The 16,917-nt window shown below is 41.0% G+C and overlaps 1 protein-coding gene across 6 annotated transcripts in view; it reads left to right on the forward strand.

Moving 5' to 3' along the window:
- The window catches only part of UNC5D (unc-5 netrin receptor D), a 552,460-nt gene that overhangs the window by 458,638 nt on the left and 76,905 nt on the right, over positions 1-16,917 (forward strand). For 4 of the 6 annotated variants that reach the window (XM_002818989.5, XM_054561426.2, XM_054561427.2 and 1 more), the window contains one exon: positions 3,855-3,887. The exons of the other annotated variants lie outside the window; for them this stretch is intronic. In XM_002818989.5, coding sequence (XP_002819035.1) covers positions 3,855-3,887 — 33 coding nt within the window. The remainder of the gene's footprint in view (positions 1-3,854; positions 3,888-16,917) is intronic. 6 annotated transcript variants of the gene reach the window in all.

Genomic DNA, 16,917 nt, shown 5'->3' on the forward strand with positions numbered 1-16,917 from the left:
CCAACTTACTTACTCAGAAGGTACCAGTCAGTATATGTTAGACCCTGGGAAAACTGCTATGATTTTTTTCGTAAACTATAGTTCAGCTTCCACTGGGTCAAAATTGCAACATCTCTCACCTGCAAGATATAGAAGAGACCCTTCTGGGACCATTTATATAACATAGCTACCTCAAGGCATCTTAGGGAGGCAGAGACTAACTAAAATTGACCACACAGATCCCAGATATGTTGCCCGAAAGTGATCATGATCACAAAAACCCAAACCTAAAAACCCAAACCTCAAATAATCAAGATCTCTTGGAGTGGGGCCCAGGTATGAGTATTTGTTTAAAAAGCTCCCCAGATGATTCTAATATGCAGCCAACACCACTAAGCCAACACCACCACCAAGAACCGTGGTCCTAATGGATTAATTTACTAAGGGTCATTTTAACTTGGCCTTTGGAGAGAGGTAAAATTAAAGCAGAGAGAATGTAGTTGATCAAGGATGTTCCATGGCTGGGAGCCTTGTGAGAAAATGATTATGCAACCAGAATAAAAGATCATAGAGTGGGTACTTCTTGCAATGTCAGTGAAGTCAGTGGGTAGCCCTCTCTTGTGCTCATTGTAGAACAATCTCGATCAGATATTTCCTTTTGGGAAAATGCTCTATGTTAGCAGATTCCTGTCAAGGTACCATTGTTTCACAAAGCACAGCAGAATCCAATTTTGATGCTGATGCCAGGGGACTAAAACCCTCTTGGGCACCAGAGATTTCCAGCCATTTCCATAGGAGGATACACACTGATACACAAGACATGCTGGAATCTAGCATAACAAGTCCCACTGTAGAGAAGCAGCCGTTTGAATAATTTTTACTCTGTAGAATGTCTTTGGTTGCTGGTCTGCAGATTTACAGTGGGTGAAGGCAAGGGAGTCTGCATTCTAGCCCCTGCCCTAATTTTTAACATATCAGGAAACTGAAGTTTTGATTTGCGTTGGTCTCATATTAGCAGAGGCTGGAACTAGATGCAAGTTTTAACTTGCATTGAAGAATCCCCAAAATTCACTAGAATTTCTGATTTGGAGTTGTGACGTCTCTCTAAGCAGCAGCACAAATAGGTTTGTTTTTTTTTTTTTTTTTTTACTCTGACAATGATCATGATAATCATAACAGGTTGAAATTGTGTCATTAGCTATCGATTGTTACATTTATTGATGACAAACATGTGCTAGCTCTATGCTGCATGGATTTCCAGTTATCATGCTTAATCGTCAGTAGCAACCTTTAATGGGAATTTGTATTCCCATTTTACTGTGAGAATACTGAGGACACACAGCATGTAGACAATTGAAGGTTTAAATCCAGTTCTGATCCTGGTCTACTAATGCCACAATGCCAATAAAAGTGGCTCCAAAGCTAGGTTAGAGGGGAAGTGCCGCACTCATGCCCTGTGTGCCCTTGTTGCCTGATTTCTCTGTCTCAAGTACATGGCCCTGGGCTTTTCAGTCACATTTGTTCATTCATTCTTTCAGAGCTATACCTGATAGAACTCTACTACTCCAATTTTTTCATAGCCTGGCTATATTAGATTTATTTTTCTGCAGCATAGTTATATATCTCACCTGTTTTTAATGGAGTTTCATTTTGCTACCCAGCATAATCTTCATTCCTGTGGTTTAGAAGGAAGAAAATACTGTTAAGCTCAGAGTTCTAAACAGATGTTCTACATGTCTCCTTGTGTAGTTGTAGCAATGTATCACTTTCAGACATCTCAGCCTTGGCCTGCCAGCCTCACTGTGCCCCATGCCAAATGCTTTCAGATACTGTGCAATAAGCAAAAACTGAGGTTAGCTTAAAACCACCAAAGTCATTTTATTCTGATTCTTGAATGCATTAGCATCTGGACTTCAGGAGGGACCACCTGCTCTCAGGAAAACTAGTACCGTCACATCTGTTCAGTAAAGGAAATGCAAGTGTTCTCTGTTTTAAGAAACCCGACTATGTAAAAATAATCTGACTATGATCATATCAACATTAACAAATTATTATCTTTTATAAGGATTTTTCTTTTTAAAGAAATATTTGCCAGAAATTACCCTTTACCTCTCACTTTGCCTTTCTATTTTAAAAAAATAGTAGCCCATTTTCAAGAGTGTGATTTATACACACCTTGTGAAAGTGACTTCCACAACAAATCAGATGGCAAAACACTCTAGAGCTGCATTTATAGCACACTGCATTCATGTAATGCAAGAGCATTCCATAGAAACCATGTTAAATGCAGGAGTGAGTTAGGGTGAGAAAGACTCTATGGAGAACTCAAAATAGAGCTGTGTTGATCTGCCTGGGAAGGGTGATGGTGCAGTCAGTCAGATAATATTTAAGTTCTCAAATGTGTACTGTACCAGATGTGCTTCAGTTAAAAACATAATCCCAAATGACAGTTTCGCCTCACATGGCTCGCCTTCGGGCAGAGAAGGGGACTGCGTAGGGTCCCCCTACCGTTGTGTGAGTCCGTGAACGATTAGCAACAGCCTGGATCCCTGTAGTCAGACAATGACTCATCTAAACCCTAAGAAAGGAATAATGAGAAGGAGGAAGCACCATGCAGATCTTCTAGAATCTTGGCATAGCGTCTGAAGGGCAGTCACCTTGGGTTCGTGCATTGTGGTGGAGTTGTGTGAGCCTAAGATGGACGAGGGTAGGGGGAATGGGGAGAAGAGGGACTGTGGTATGACACAGAATAAGCCACAGAGGCCCAGTCTCAAAGTGACCTGTAAGATTAGATTATTTTAATGATGGGAGATGGGACAGGAGACAATGGATGGGGGACACTGGGGGCATTGAGAAAATTCCTCAGCTGAGCTCTGACTCCTGTGGCCATGCTGAATGCCTTTTCTTTTTCTTTTTCTTTTTTTTTTTTTTTTTTGAGACAGAGTCTCGCTGTCGACCGGGCTGGAGTGCAGTGGCGCGATCTCGGCTCACTGCAGGCTCCGCCCCCTGGGGTTCAAGCCATTCTCCTGCCTCAGCCTCCCATGTAGCTGGGACTACAGGCGCCTGCCACGTCGCCTGGCTAACTTTTTATATTTTTAGTAGAGACGGGGTTTCACCGTGTTAGCCAGGATGGTCTCGATCTCCTGACCTCGTGATCCACCCGCCTCGGCCTCCCAAAGTGCTGGGATTACAGGCGTGAGCCACCCTGCCTGGCCTAATGCCTTCTCTCTTAATCCACCTTATCTGATGCGTGCACTGCTAAATACTGTGATTATAAAATGACAACTTTTCCATTGAGAGAGATGGAACAGATTTTAGCAGATAATGGAGATGTGAAACAAAACAGAGTGGTTTGGTAAAAACAAAACTTATGTGTTCACCGTGCCACACCCATACCTGATAAGAATGGATAAACAGGCAGAGTTGGGGACTTTTTATCCAGTCTGTGATCACTGCAAACCAAGGCAGGATCCCTTTAAATATTTATTCACTGGTTCATTTTTCTGTCATCTAGAGTGAAACAGCATCCCTTACCTGAGCAGGCTTCTGGCTGTATATAATAGAGTGACAGGCTGAAAGCTCACTGCTTTCCTCATCCTGATAAGAATCTAGCAAATGCAACAGAGAGAAATGCTAGTGAACCCACAAGAAAATAATTTTTAAATGATGAAGTAATCATCCTACAATTATTTATTTTTCAAAAGAGAAAATTTTTTAAAAAAATAGAATGAAAAAACTATGGACAATGCCATTCCTGTTGTCCGTAAAAATGGAGAAAATGTTTTATTTATAGAGGTAGATATAAAGTGATACAGGAAATATATCTGCTCCATGTAAATTTATTAAATGCAACTTTCTTTTTCTCTTTCTTTTAGATAAAAAACCTCTTCATGAAATAAAACCCCAAAGTAAGTTATTGTTCCTCTTGTGAATATATTCTCATATTTGCTGCCTTGCTGTTGTATTTGTTTAGGAGCTGAGCAGAATTGAAGTTCCTATGAAAGATCCAGGGCTTTCGAGGCCTCTCCTCATGGAGTTCAGAGTCACATATCAGAGGTTTAAATCCAAAAGAAATATGCACACCCCTCTCCTCCCTCCCAGTAAAAATAAATCTCTCCTCTTGATTCTTTCTGCTTATAAGTCCATTTCTCTGCAAATGTCATCTAGGATTCTTATTTCTGAAGAGATTTATCACATTAAAATTAATAAATATTTGTCAGTACACACTTCCTTGAGAGCAGCCTTGGGCAAAAGCCTGACTACAAGTCTCTCCACCTAGCATCTTACCTCCCGTGGAATCCATGGCAGCTGGGCAGATTAGGATCCAGAACTCCATGGTGAAATAATTACGAGCTGAGGATTGGGGTGTTGGTACTGGCTTAGGCTCATTGTACCCAGGCTTGCTTATGGGAGAGTCCTTTGCATTGTCTTCATTTTATGCTTCCTGCAGAGCTGGAGAGAGGAGATGGCTGGAATGGCTAGCAGTATGGCATTTGACCTTATGCTCTTTAGTATCACCTGTAGGCCTTTTAAAATTCCCAATTTCCAGGCTGTATCAAGGCTATCAGAATTTAAGGTGGAGGGTTTTCAGGACCCAGGTATCTTTATTTTTCAAAGCTCCTCAGGTGACTCCAAGGTGCAGGTGGGGCTGAGAACCATGATCTTAGAAAAATGTTTCTCACAAGGTGGATCAGAATCCGCATGCATCAGAATCTCAGAGTGTGGCCAGAGCTTATTAAATTAAATATGCACCACCTCAGAACAGGACAAATACATTTGAATTCCTGGTTGAGGAGCTCCTAAGAATCTATGTGTTAATATGTTCCCCAAGTCATTCTCATACATCAGAAATACGTAAAGGACACTAGGGAAACTTCAAGATACTGGGGCAACATTAATACAGCTCTCATTAGTAGGAGATTAGACAACTGCCTGGCTGGTTTGGTTTGTAAAGCTTGTCAAAGACGTCCCTGCCTAGCATCTCTCATTCTAGTATTAACTGAATGACTTTTGATCTTTTAAATCCTAGGGTATTAAAATTCAAAGAGCTTGGAAGAGTTAATAGCTATTATGAGCTAACTTCTTTGAGAGAATTAAGACCCTGTGAGGATAGACAGAAATAGGTAACTTGGGACAGGGGTCACAAGACACGAGGGAAAAATCCAGTAAAGCCATTCTGTTCCTATTTCCTTATGTTGCTTCAGGAAGGCTGGAGATACAAAGATATCATTACTTGCAAAGTCTAAGAATTTGGGAAAACAGCAAAAATAAACATTTAAACTTATGTCCCTGTTGTCTGCTGCCCATTAAAAAAAAATCATTTCTACTTAAGTATTGGTCCTCTGACATCATGCATGTTTGATTTTGAATTAATGGGAAGACTCGAATTTGGGGGCACCTGGCTGTGTATATGTGTGTTCATGTGTATGGGCATTGAGGGAGAGAGAAATAAACAGATCACTGAATATTTGGCCTGTGCTTGTGTCAGGACCCTCAGGATGACAGGTGGAGTAAGTGGACTCTTACCTTGCTCCCAGCCACATGGTGCATGCTGTCCACTGATTCTGTCATATAGCACAAAAAAGATCATAGGTATCCATGGGGTGGCCAATGTGAGAGTTACTTAGAAATGCATGTATGTGTTTTTAAAATTAATTTCACACTTAGTTTGTGAGTCCTGTCCTATTCTAATTTGGTTACATCTGTACTTCCAGCCATAAACCCCACAGAAGCCATTTCCAGTCCTTAGGGACTTCAGAATTAGTTTTTGCTTGGGGTTCTCGCTCCTGAGCACCATGCTTAATTGCTGGATACTGCAACGGAATCGCTTAAACTGTTTTAATTTGTGATTTCTCTAAAAATAAGACCTTAGAGAATCAATGTGATTGCAAATGTCTCCCAGAGGAATCCAATCGGGGTTCTATAAGCTGCATGGTTAGGAGTGCATTATAGAAATTCAGGCTGCAGTTGTTCAGTGAAACAGGGGCTTAGTGTGAGACTACATGAATCATCACTGATGCAAAATCAAAGTCAATTATGAAGATAATTGAGAAACAACCTGTGCCTATATATAGCCATACACATGATCTTCCATAAGGCCTGGCGGATAGAAAACATCACTCAGAGCTCTGCACAGAGTGCTCCATGAGCAGGCGGGCAGAGGCACGAGCTTAGAGTTGTGGGGAGGTGTAAAAAGAAAGTGAAGTCTTAAGATATCTGTTGGCAAATCATAATGACAAACTGGGGAAAATATGTGCACTGCATAGCTCATGAAAGCACTTATTGTAAATGAGATAATTTAATCAATTACGTTTCCTAATGTACTAAACCGAATGTTTCATTTTCTGCTTCTGCACATCTTAAATTATCTTCAGGTGCTTTATGAGATTTAATCATAGTTAATAGAAACTTCATTACCATCAAATGTGCTTTCAATAAATGTTGTGTAACAATGTCAGGAGGTGCAATAAAATATAGTAGGTTCTGAATGGCAAACACGCACCCCCAGAGTCAAACTGAAAAATGGTTGCATTGAGACAATAAGACTCCTTGGAGGCTTGGAGAATACCTTTTTCTGAAAGGCTGTGAGCTTCTGAGTAGCAGCTGGTTTGGTAAGTTCACCTGAAGGGGTGAAAAGGATTTAGCTTTTCCCTGGAAAATAACTCAATACTATACAGTCTCTCTTCATCTCCTTTCCATGCAGTTTTGTACCTAACAGAGATGAGTGTTCAGCACAAACTCAGTTAATAGTTCTAGAGCCAGCTACCTCCAGGATATCTTCAGTTGAATATGTCCCAATAACCTTAATCTCAACTTCCTCAAAGTTGAAATTATCCTTCTCTGTCCCTGTCCTTAATCAAATCCTTTTCCCATCTTCTCTATTTCAGGGAACAGTATACCATCAACTCAGTGTGTAGGGCAGAAACTTGGAGAGCCTCCAAGAGCCCTATTATTTCCTTCATCTCCCTTTTCCTGCTCAATACCCAACAATTCATCACGATCTGACTATTCTGCCACCTACTAGATCTCAAGTTCATCAGCTGATCTCCGTCTCCACTCTGCTCAAACCCATCCCTTCCTTCCTTCAGCAACTTACTGAGTGCTGACCTTATGCTAGGAGGTGTTCTGGGTGGTGGAGAATCAACACTGAGCAAAACACATAACAGCTTCTCCTTCTATCAAGCTCATGTGTTAGTGAGGAAGGACAGGAATAAACCAGATAATTCACAGTGCTGAATGGTAGTAAGTGTTATGAAGAGAAGCAGAGCAGGGTGGGGGGCTCTGACAGGGTTAGAGTGAGTGATGCTTTTTGATGTAAAGTGTCCAGGGGTTTCTATAATAAAGTTATGTAGCCGGACGTGGTGGGTCAGTCCTGTAATCCCAGCATTTGGGGAGGCCTAGACAGGTAGGTCACTTGAGGTGAGGAGTTCAAGACCAGCCTGGTCAACATGGTGAAACCTCACCTCTACTAAAAATACAAATATTAGCCAGGCTTGATGGTGTGCACCTGTAACCCCAGCTACTCAGGAGGCTGAGGCAAGAGAATCACTTGAACCCAGGAAGTGGAGGTTGCAGTGAGCCGAGATTGTACCACTGCACTCCAGCCTGGGCAACAGAGCAAGACTGTCTCAAAAATAAAACAAAATAAAATAAAATAAGTTATGTTTAAGAATAGATCTGAGGGGAGAAAAACAAGGAAACAAACATTCTGGGTAGCTTGGGGATGAGCAGTCAAGGCAAAGGGAACAGCAGGACACAAATGCTATGAGGTGGGAGTTTGGTTGGAGTCTCTGAGGGCCAAAAGGAGACCAGGATGTCTGCAACAGAATGAGAAGTGGAGAATAGTAATGGCTAAGGTCAGAGAAGCGAGGTGAGGGAAGAAAACTTTGTTTTGTTATAGTTTGAGTTTGTTATAGGCCACTGTAAGGACTTTGACTTTCACTCTGAGGAAGCTGGGAAACTATTCAGGGTTTTTATTCAGAGTGATACGACCTAATATATTCAAGGAAAAGCTCTTAACTGCTGTGTTGAGTGTAAACCTATAGGGAACCAGGGCAGAAGCAAGGAGATCTATCACAATGACCTATTATAACAATAATCTGTTACAATACCTAGGCTCTTAATCTAGCTCTGAGGTGATTGTGGCTTGAGCCAGCTATGTAGCAAGAGGAATTGTAAAAATGGGTCATATTCTGGATGTCTTTTGATGTCAGAGTCAAAAGGATTTTCTGATGTTTTGGGTGTAGCGTACAAGAGAAAGCAAAATGTTATGGATGATTCCAAAACTTTGGCTATGCAACTGGAAGAACGGAGTTGGCCATTACTGGTATGGGGAAAACTTGGCATAGCAAAACTGGAGGGAGAATCAGGAGGAGTTCAGTGTTATAAATGCTAAGTTTGAGATACCTATTAAACATTTAAATGGAGAGGTTCAGTAGACAGTTGACGTTGGCCAGACAGTCTAGAAGTCAGATAAGTGCAGGCTGGTACCATAAATTTGGGGCTTGTCAGTGTCCGGATGATATTTAAAGCCCTTAGGTTGGATGAGATCACTAGATAATGGCGTGAATAGAGAAGAGAAAAGACCTGAGGACAGAACCTGATGGACATTAACATTTAGATGTAGAGGAGGTCAGAAGTCACTACAGAGAAGAAAGAAAAGTAACAGCCCAAGGAGTAAGAGAAAAACCAAATGAAAGGAAAATGGTGTCCCAGAAGAAAAGTCTAAAAATTCAGGCCATCTTCATTCCCACACCAGGATTTCTAGAGTTGCCTCTTTGTAGCCAGTCTTGCCCTGCATCAGTTTGTCTGATCTATCTAAAACAAATCCTGATCACATTACATTCCTGTTTAAGCCTCTTCAGTAGCTCAGCATTATTCTTAAAAGGAAGTCTAGAGCACTTAACATGTGTATGATCTGGTCCCAGCTTTCTGTTTTTTTTTTTTTTGAGACCAAGTCTTGCCCTGTCACCTGGGCTGAAGTGCAGTGGTGCGATCTTGGCTCACTGCAACCTCTGCCTCCCGGGTTCAAGCGATTCTCCTGCCTCAGCCTCCCGAGTAGCTGAGATTACAGGTGTCTGCCACCACGCCTGGCTAATTTTTGTATTTTTAATAAAGACGGGGTTTCACCACGTTGGCCAGGCCCGTCTTGAACTCCTGACCTCAGTTGATCCGCCTGCCTCGACCTCCCAAAGTGCTGGGATTACAGACATGAGCCACCGCGCTGGCCCCAGCTTTCTTTTCTTTATTACCGTTAAATATTTTCCTTCCTACCCTCTCACCATTGCTGTATTCCTCAGCAAAACAAAGCCCCTCAGTTTGAATGCCTGGTGCTCATGTTGGCCTATAGTTTCCCTTATGTGTTCTGTTACTTCTGACTAAGTCTCTTTCCCTCATCCTAACACTTAACCTGCTTAACTTATTCTTCCTTCAGTTTTCAACTTAGATTTCATGTCTGCAAGGCCTTCACCCTCCCACCCTAAGTGTGAGTTAGTTGCTCTTGTAAGTTGCCTAGGTATCAAACTATCCTGTTTTTGTTCTATATTTTCATTGCCTTTATTCTGGTCTGGATTCCCTATCTGATAGACATAGTCCCTGCCATCTGACATATAGTATAGAGTTTTATTCATCATTACACCTGTTGAATTTACCAGAGTCTAGCATGTAGATATTCAATTAATATTTGTTGTGCTGTGGTTTTCATTCTTCCTGCTAACTTCTCACTGGACCTTTTAGTGTTAAAGTAAAAGAAAATCGGCCATGCCTGTAATCCTAGCACTTTGGGAGGCCAAGGTGGGTGGATCACAAGGTCAGGAGTTCGAGACCAGCCTGGTCAATATGGTGAAACCCCGTCTCTACTAAAAATATAAAAATTAGCTAGGTGTGGTGGCAGGTGCCTGCTGTCCCAGCTACTCGGGAGGCTGAGGCAGAAGAATCGCTTGAACCCAGGAGGCAGAGGTTACATTGAGTCGACATTGCGCCACTGCACTCCAGCCTGGACGACAGAGCGAGACTCCATTTCAAAAAGAAAGAAAATCAAGATTTTGCTTCAATATAGTCAATTTTATTCATTCATGTAGAAGACATTTATTGTACAATTGTCCCATACAAATAATCTTGGCTCCTTGAAACAAGAAATGTATCTTCCCTATGATTTTAATACAAGGCAGAAAGAAGATAAGTGATTTGAGAAAAGTAAGTAAGGAAACTTCTTGTAATAATCATCTACTCTGTGCCAGACACTAGGTTAAAGCCCATAATGCACGCGTCTTGAAATCATTTCCACCAAACAATGGCCTGAATGCATCCTTAAAGTCTGAAAAGTAAGTATGCTCTTCTCACTGAAGAAAATTCCATTCTGCACCTTTCCCCAAAATGCACTGGGTTCATTCAGAGTGAGATCATGTTGATCCGTATTCTTTATGATCTTCACCGGGTACAGAATTCCTCAGAGGATGTGGGGGCTGCACTGGCAACTTGGCATGCTCTTTTAGGCTATGGAGACTTGATTAGGATCTTGAATCCACAAAACTGTCTGCGTCTTTGGTCATACCTTTCAATTCTCAAAAGATTTCTAGGCTCTCCTAAGCTAACATTAGGCTACTGGCATTGATGCTGATGCTCTAACCACTGTCTCAAACTATTTTTTTTCGTATTTTGTCCATTTTTCCTCATCTCCTGCTGATCATTTTCAATTACAGAAATATAGCACTTTCCGAAAATTGCCTGACTTGCTTCATCCTTCAGAATCATTCCTACTGTGAACCAATTCAACCCATATATATGTGCAACATTTGTATTTTTTTTTACTATTTTCTATTTTTTATGATCTAATGTTTATTCCAGCATAAGTATATATCTTTTCTTACTACCATTTTCAATGATTTTGCTGACTCTGCCCTTAATGGACATGATGGGATTTTGTTAACTAAATACCTCAGACATAAGCACGGACACAAGTAAGTGATAAACTACTAATAGTATGTTCTTTAGCACCAGAATAACTTGGGTGCTTGTTAAAAATGTGAATCTACAAGCTGAATCTCTCTACCTCTCAGTAACTAAAAATTTGTAGAGTTTATATCTTCAGTTTTCAGAATAAGACATGAAGTGAAGTAGTTTTTTCTAGGGCTGGAGTTCAAATTCTGCTCTTTTTGACTCTGTCTTCTGTTTCAATTTTGTCTCCCCATCTGATGGGCAAAAGCATAGTTCTTTTACAGTTCAAAAATGTCCCCCCAATTACATTCAATTTTCAAAGAAACATCAAATAAATGTTTAGGATAAATATGCCCCACATATCACATGGGAAATACTTGTGCTAAAGCTACTCATTTTTTATCTGAAATTTAAAGTTAACTGTGTGTCAAACTTTTATTTGTTCAATCTGGCAAGCTTACTAAAAGGAGCTGTAAACATGTCTGAATGGGCACTATCAAAAATATTTTATAAAATAGACGACCTTTGTTGCCAACCTTGGAAGGATGGTTAGAATTGAAGCAGATATTGAAGGAGAGAGCCTCTCAGTGAGGGTGAAAAGTCGGAGCCAAAAATAAAAGTCTGCAAAAGTACATGGTCTACTTGAAAAAAATGAGTAGTCAGGTTTGACCAAAGAATAGGGTTCATGTAGATGAGAAGTGGGTAAACAGCATTGAATTGTAGCGTGAACAGAGCGTGAAGTGTCTTGAGCAGTGAAAGAAGTCCACCCGGAGTGGATCCAGTCCATCCTGCAGAGTCATGAAAGGTGTCGGGGTGACTGTACTAGAACAGGGTTTGGGAAGTCATCCACAGGTAAAATGGTTCAAAGTAATCAAAGACTGGGGGTGTGAGTGGAGGGGACTGGTCCATGTGGATATCCACTGGGATGTCTCCTTTTGAAATTGAGATGGGAGAGGCACTAGACACAATCACTCAAATATGAGAATGGTTTGAGGAGGGAGTGAATGGAAACAGATTCAGAGATGACTCTCTGATCTCGAGCCATGTCCCTGGTGGTGTCATTACCAGAAAAGAGAATTCAAGAGAAGAAAATATTTGAAGAGGTAAGTATGAGTGATAATGATGAATCTGTAAATCAGATGACAAATGTGAGATGTGAGCACAAGATGCAGGTGGTTTTGCCCAGCGAGCAGGAAGGAAATATGGCATCAGATCTTCAGAGAGAAGATGAGGCAGGAGATGTTAATCTGAGACTGTTCAGGATCAAGGAAATCGTTGGCACTGTCTGTATGTGAGTGATTATCCAATTAGATGAGAACAGAGAAAGGAAAAAGGGCCAAGAACTGAATTTTAAAGCCTGCCTATTTAGAACCAGGAGAATGAAGGGTAGTTACTAAACAATCAGTACAGAACAGGTCAAACTTCAAGAGAATCAAATTTAAGGGGCAGTTTTTTTCTAAGAGGAAGTTTGCTATTCTTGTCTATTGCTGCAGAGCAGTGGTAAAGAATAAGATGAAGAATGTTACAGTTGATGCAGTTGCAAACGACCTTCAAGAGAACAGTGGTTTAGGCAAATACAGACTTTACAGGGTATGGAAACAATCAAATGATGTAGCAGTAGTGGGTAGTTAAATAAGTGATCATGCAACCCGAGTATGGGCTAGGCAAATGAAAAAGGAATGAAGCCGGCCAGGCGCAGTGGCTCACGCCTGTAATCCCAGCACTTTGGGAGGCTGAGGCTGGCAGACCACCTGAGGTCGGGAGTTTGAGACCAGCCTGACCAACACGGAGAAGCCCAGTCTCGACTAAAAATACAAAATTAGCCGAGCGTGGTGGCACATGATTGTAATTCCAGCTACTCGGGAGGCTGAGGCAGGAGAATCACTTGAACCCAGGAGGTGGAAGTTGCGGTGTGCCAAGATTGTGCTATTGCACTCTACCCTGGGCAACAAGAGCAAAACTCTGTCTCAAAAAAACAAACAAACAAAAAAAGAATGAAGTAGGCATATTATGTTCTGATAAGTGATTGATAAGATAGTGTACATTTTCTTAAAGGAAAGTATAGTAAAGGAAATATAATATAGAGCCTTTAGCGTAGAGAAAGGAAAAGAAAAATAAATGGAGGACATTTACATATTTTTTTTTCTGAAAGGGCACACAAGGTACTATCAACAGTTACTACTTTTGGAGAAGTGGTAGTTGGAAGACAAGCTTGCTTTTTGCATAGTATATGTACCTTTTTATACTTCCTAGAACATTTTCTAATCTTACATATGTATTACTTCTATTTGTTCCTTTTTATGTTAATAGTACAGTGTTAACTGATTGGGGAGATTATGGAACAAGTATTAAGAAATATTTAATGTGAAAAAATGCTTAAAGTTCTTGTAGACAAACAGCTAAGAAATCAGTAGATGTTAAAAAGGCAGCATGTTTGAGAAGTTTGTGAGAGAGTAAGTTGAGGGAAGGATTTGGGGAGAGGTGATTAGAGAGACTAGACTGTGTTTGTAGGCAGGGGGCAAGGCCCAGCTGTGGAGGAAAAATCTGAAGATGCAAGACCAAAAGAGAATAATGAATGAGGCCAGGTCTTCACGGGGCAGCTCTTCAGGGAACAGAAAAAAAAAAGAAAAAAGAAAAAGAAAAAGAAAATTGGATGAAGGAACAGAGGAATTTTGAGTTGCAGGGGAGTGAACTCACATAGGATGGTCTCCATGTTTTCAACAAGAAAGACGGCAGGTAAGGAGTAGGGGTCTTGAAGGAAAGGAACAAAGTTCAGAGCAGCTGTTGTAAGGAAAGCACAATTTGGCCATAGAATGTGAATATAATAATTATTGAGGTGCAAGGAAAGCCTGGGTGAGGTTGCATAGCATCAGTTTTTGATGATGCCCGTGCTATAGTGACTTCCTCCAGCAGGGCAAGTTAACCCAGGTGCCAGTAATGGAGAGAGCAGAGAGGAGACGCAAGGAAGAGACACCTTGTCATAAGCAGCTTGGGAGTGAAGACGGACATGTGTTCAAAGCCTGACTTTGCCATTTTCCAAGTTACTAACTTACTTGACACCGTGTCATCATCAGTAAAATAAGATATTAATATATAATACCTACCTCATAGATTTTATTTATGAGGATGAGAATGTGATCATCTGTGTAGTTCTTAGAGAAAGAGAAGTCAGCATAAGGTTAGTGCTCAGTTACTGAGTTACTGTGTTTCCTGAGAGGTAGTCACACAGTGTGATCAGGAAGACAGAGGTCAACAACTGGATGGAGAGTGACCAAAAGCATTGATTCTGGAGCCAGACTGCATGGGATTGAGTCCCAGTTCTGCTACTTACCAATCATGAGGCTTTGAGAAAGGCAAGTAATATTCTCTCACCTCAGTTTACACATCTCAATGAAGATATTTTTAGAAGGTTGTTGGAAGAATAAAATGAGTTAATAAATGTAAAGTCCTAGAACAGTGCCTTCTAAGTGCTTTTTAAGATATAGCTGCTATTGTCATTAATTACAACAGTGAAACAACTACAATAGCAAATTGAGATTTTCGAGGTTGGGAAATTGGAAAGTCAGAGATGTTACGAGATTCTAAAAATTGCAAATATAATTGAAATTGCTTAGCATGGTTGGCCATGGCTAACCATTTAAAAGCTATTTTCTGACGCATTAAATTAAAGGAAAAAAAGTTTGCTTCTTGATGACAGCACATATAAACAACTTTAACAATAACTTCTGTTTCATCATATTTCGGCATGCAATTAAATATTTTGGCAGGGCACTTTGTATCAACACTACCTCCTGTGCTGAGGGTGCTTCCCGGGGTGTCTGTTACCTGGCCTTCTATGGGATTCCATCTCCATGGCTGGCCGCCTCGTTTTCTGTTTGTCTTACCCTTCTCAGGATGTGCTGTATTTATCGTATGGATTCCTTAGTAATTCACTTCCTCTTACATATATACCAATTCAAGTATGTTTGTTTTTCTGAAATGGGAGCAATGGCATTCTGCAATATCCAGTGGGAGATAAAACAGAATATCATATGTTTGGAAAGGTACTCGCTAAGCTCCTATGTTAATTCTCAGTCACTTATCCAAATCCTGCAACATAGATTCTAATCTGGTATATAGTTAAGGTCGTAACATGAGCATTGAGTTAAATTTCCATTAGTAAGTGGCTGGCATTAATACATCTTTTAGAGGGGAGTTATGTAAAGAAAAGGAGGAAAATCAACTGAAAAGCCCTTCTATAGAGTCCTTTGGGCACATTGGTGACAATAAATGACTGGATACGATTATCATGCATAAAGCCATCCACCTTGTTAATACCCATTCCCTGAACTGTGAAGTTCAAAGGGTCTTTGAAAGGTCATTTAGTCCTTCTCCCCAGCTTTGGCCAAAAAACTAAAATAAAATAACTGGAGAGTACTGTAAAGTCGTGCTTTCTTTTAGAGACTTTCTGAAAGGAGATTTCACAATCTTCCCCAGAAATACAATTCAGGTTTTTAACAACCCTCATTGTAGAAAAGGTCATTGTAATATCTAACCAGAGTCCCAATTGCTATAATAAAAGGTCATGTCCTCTTTTGCAGTTCTTGTTAAAGATGGTGAAGAGTTGGTTACTAGCTTCATCATAAATGAATGGTCACTGAGCACCTACCCAGACAGTAGTCCTCTTCTCTCCTTATAACAACGTTTTATGTATTCAAGATCACCAGGAAGTCACTTTAAGGCTCCCTTTTCTTCAGGCCAAATGAACCCATAAACATTTCCTCTCCAGGGTCCTAGTTTCCAGCTCTCGATTAATCTTTTCAGCCTTCTCTGCAGATGCTCTGTGTCCCTTCCAGCCATGAGCACATTCCTCAGTAGTTTCTGACTAATTTGGAATACAAGAGATTTCACAGTCAGTGCTCTGCATTGTTTGTGGGGTTTGGGTTTGTTTTTTTTTTTTAATACCTGTAGATTGTAGACAGTAATTTTTTCTACCACCTGGTGAGTCCTCCCAAGCTTTGCCTGAAGCTTTTGTGACTCTGGGAGAGAGGAAAATAGGGATGAAGAAAACAGGAAAGACATTAGTACACATTGATATGTAAAGCTTCGTTTATGAAACAGAAAAGGGAAGGTATCCTGTGCCCACAAAAAGACAGAATAGTCCGCTCTGTCAGGGCTTTTGTTCAAAATCACTTTGAGCAAACAAACCAGCCACACTGTACTTGAGAGACCGGATAGGTATAAACATATGTGTAAATGTAAATGAAAAGAGAGTCCTGGCAGCAGGGGTTCTAAAATCAGCCTAAGACTGTGGTTTCTTTGATATTTCTCTTCTCACAGTTGGAGGCCAGGCAGGCAATCAATAGCTGTTCATGATGATTGGCAAGTTTCCCTGGGAAGTTATAGAGATATTGTAGCTTTTGAAGAGTTTAAGGCAGTTAGGGAAAACAAAGCAACTCACTGGCGTTTGGAAAATTAACAATAAAAAACACAACCCAAAATGAGATCTGGGAAGTACAAGTGATACAAGTTGTTCAGAAGACCATAGGGCGGCAGCACTGGCTGGATTGGCCAGGACAGGATCACCTTCATGGGAAAGGAGGACCTTGCACTGGGTACCCTAACTGATGGGTAGATGCAGAGGGCTAGGGTCTAGATGCCTAGTGGAGTAGGGGTGGGGGGGGGTATATATTACACTGACCACTACATACGGCCTTTTGTTAGCAAGTGTCCATCTAGCAGAGATATCAATTACAATTGCACTTGGGATGAATGACAATGCAATAAAGGGCTGAAAGGCTGAGCACAGGAATGGTCATGGGAAAAGTTGCCAGTCCCTCGGAAGTGACTGCACCTTGCGGTCCTGTTGCTGGAGCAATTCTCCCAGCAATGAGGGGCGGAGGCTTCCAAGGTTCTTTAGGGAGTTGAGTGTGTTCTTGTGTGCATGTGATGATTCTTCAGGGGCACCACTTAAGTGCACATGTGCTTACACACACACGACTTTCTCCCTTCTCTCATGAAGCC

This window comes from Pongo abelii, chromosome 7, assembly GCF_028885655.2.
Source record: "Pongo abelii isolate AG06213 chromosome 7, NHGRI_mPonAbe1-v2.0_pri, whole genome shotgun sequence".
Lineage (NCBI taxonomy): Eukaryota > Metazoa > Chordata > Mammalia > Primates > Hominidae > Pongo > Pongo abelii.